Raw genomic sequence first — 1,796 nt, 5'->3', positions numbered from 1 at the left:
GGCGGTACCAGCCCAGGTCGTAGAGCGGCGCCGGCCGGCCGCTGCCGTAGAAGCCCGCCGCCAGGCGAGCGCGCACCGCCGGCGTGAGCTCGAAGCCCGTGTCCGCCATCCCCAGCGGCTCCAGCACGTTCTCCGAGACCCAGCGCTGGTAGTCGCCTTGAGCCGTGTGAGCCGCCAGGACGTGGGCCAGGAGCGAGAAGGCCAGCGTGCTGTAATGGCACCTGGACGGAGAGCAGTGGAAACCGGGCGTGGCCTTCGGTGGACACCCCCAGGCCCTGCGTGGCCCTCCCGCCGGCTCGGGCCGTCTGAAATGCCACCAGGGTTTCACGCGACTGGTGGGCCTGGGAAGGAACCTGCTTCATTGCATTCCAGGGGGTCAGACCGAGAAGGGACTTCGGAGAACACTGACTGACTCTCTTCTACACTTGGGAAGACCAAGGCCCCGAGAGGGACAGGGAACTGCCCCGCGTCATACAACAGCTTGGAAGAGAGCTGGACGCAGCAATCCACCTGAGAAAGCTGCCAGACAAATCTTTTCGGTCCTTTACAGTTTACAGTAGTAGGATTTATTTTGTCAAATGGAAAATGAGTCTTAGCTTGGATCATATGCAGTGCCTCATGCCTGTAATCCCAGCACTTTGGGAGGTGGAGGTGAGAGGATTGCCTGAGCCCAGGGGTTAGAGACCAGCCTAGGCAGCATGGCAAGACCTCGTCTCTCAATAAATCAAAAAACTAGCCAGGCATAGTGAAGCACACCTGTAGTCCCAGCTACTTGGAAGGTTGAGGTGGAAGAATCACCCGAGGGCAGGAGTTTGAGGTTGTGTTAGTGGTGATCATGCCACTGCACTGCAGCCTGGGTGACAGAATGAAACTCCAACTCAAAAAAAAAAAGTCTTAACCAGTTCTGAGGGGGGGAAATGATAGCATGTATGAAGCAGGATCTCACCCCTTCCTTCTTCCAGACACAGCAAATGCCAATAACCATAAGAGGCCTCTTTCCTGTCCCAGAGAAGACACATGGTTGAGAATCTCTAAAATAGTGCCTCAGGAAGGCACAAAGACGGGTGAAGAGTCACAAGTCCTACAGGCGTTTCTGAACGCCAGGCCAGCTGCCTTATTTTTGCCAGTGAGGAAAGTGAGGTTCTAGAAGCAAAGTGCCTCACCCCAGATCACACAGCAAGTTAGTGGCAGAGCTGGAAGGAGGGTTCCAGTGTGCAGCGTCCAAGCACCTCCTCTCAGATCACCCGGCTCCTTTCTTCTTTAAGGGAAGTGGGGCCTGGGGTTCAGCATTTAGAGCAGAGGGGTAGCATTTGGAGACTCAGAGGGGGGCTTCGAAGGCAGGGCAGTGCCAGCTGTCCTCCATCCAGCCCCACGGCCCCACTGCTCCAGCGCTGGGCTTCATGTGCAGAGGCTACCCAGCTCTTCTCTCCTGATCTCGTCAGCATCCCGTTTATTTCCGTCCTGGCAAAATCTACCTTCATCCTTTGTATTTGTTTGCTGTGCCTCTCTCACCAGGACGCAAACTCCTCGAGGAGAGAGGCTGAATTTGTTTGTGACTGTAGATCCTGGGCAGGTAGGTGCTCAATAAACGTTGAGCTGATGAATGGGAAGAACACTAGATTTGAACAGAACGGGATTCTGGGCCCAGCTCTCGGCCTTGCTGGCCTCTCCTCTTGAGGCCTTGGTCTTCCCAGCTGCGGAACAGGGGTTGTACTCGGTGACCCGAGGCCCTTCCTGACTCTGACCGCCCAGGATGAGGTGATGAGGGCTCTCCCAGGCAGGTGTGTCTCCCAGGA

General features: G+C 56.2%; 1 protein-coding gene across 1 annotated transcript in view; it reads right to left on the bottom strand.

The window, feature by feature from the left end:
• Positions 1–1,796, bottom strand: part of LACTBL1 (lactamase beta like 1) — a 21,175-nt gene that overhangs the window by 965 nt on the left and 18,414 nt on the right. Inside the window, exon 9 of the mRNA XM_021717380.1 lies at positions 4–221. Within this exon, the coding sequence (XP_021573055.1) occupies positions 4–221 (218 nt within the window). The remainder of the gene's footprint in view (positions 1–3; positions 222–1,796) is intronic.

Source organism: Carlito syrichta, unplaced genomic scaffold (assembly GCF_000164805.1).
Source record: "Carlito syrichta isolate Samal-C Ts95f unplaced genomic scaffold, Tarsius_syrichta-2.0.1 Scaffold108052, whole genome shotgun sequence".
Classification (NCBI taxonomy): domain Eukaryota; kingdom Metazoa; phylum Chordata; class Mammalia; order Primates; family Tarsiidae; genus Carlito; species Carlito syrichta.
Note: the sequence above shows the minus strand (reverse complement) of the source record. Positions and strands in the feature narration are given on the sequence as shown.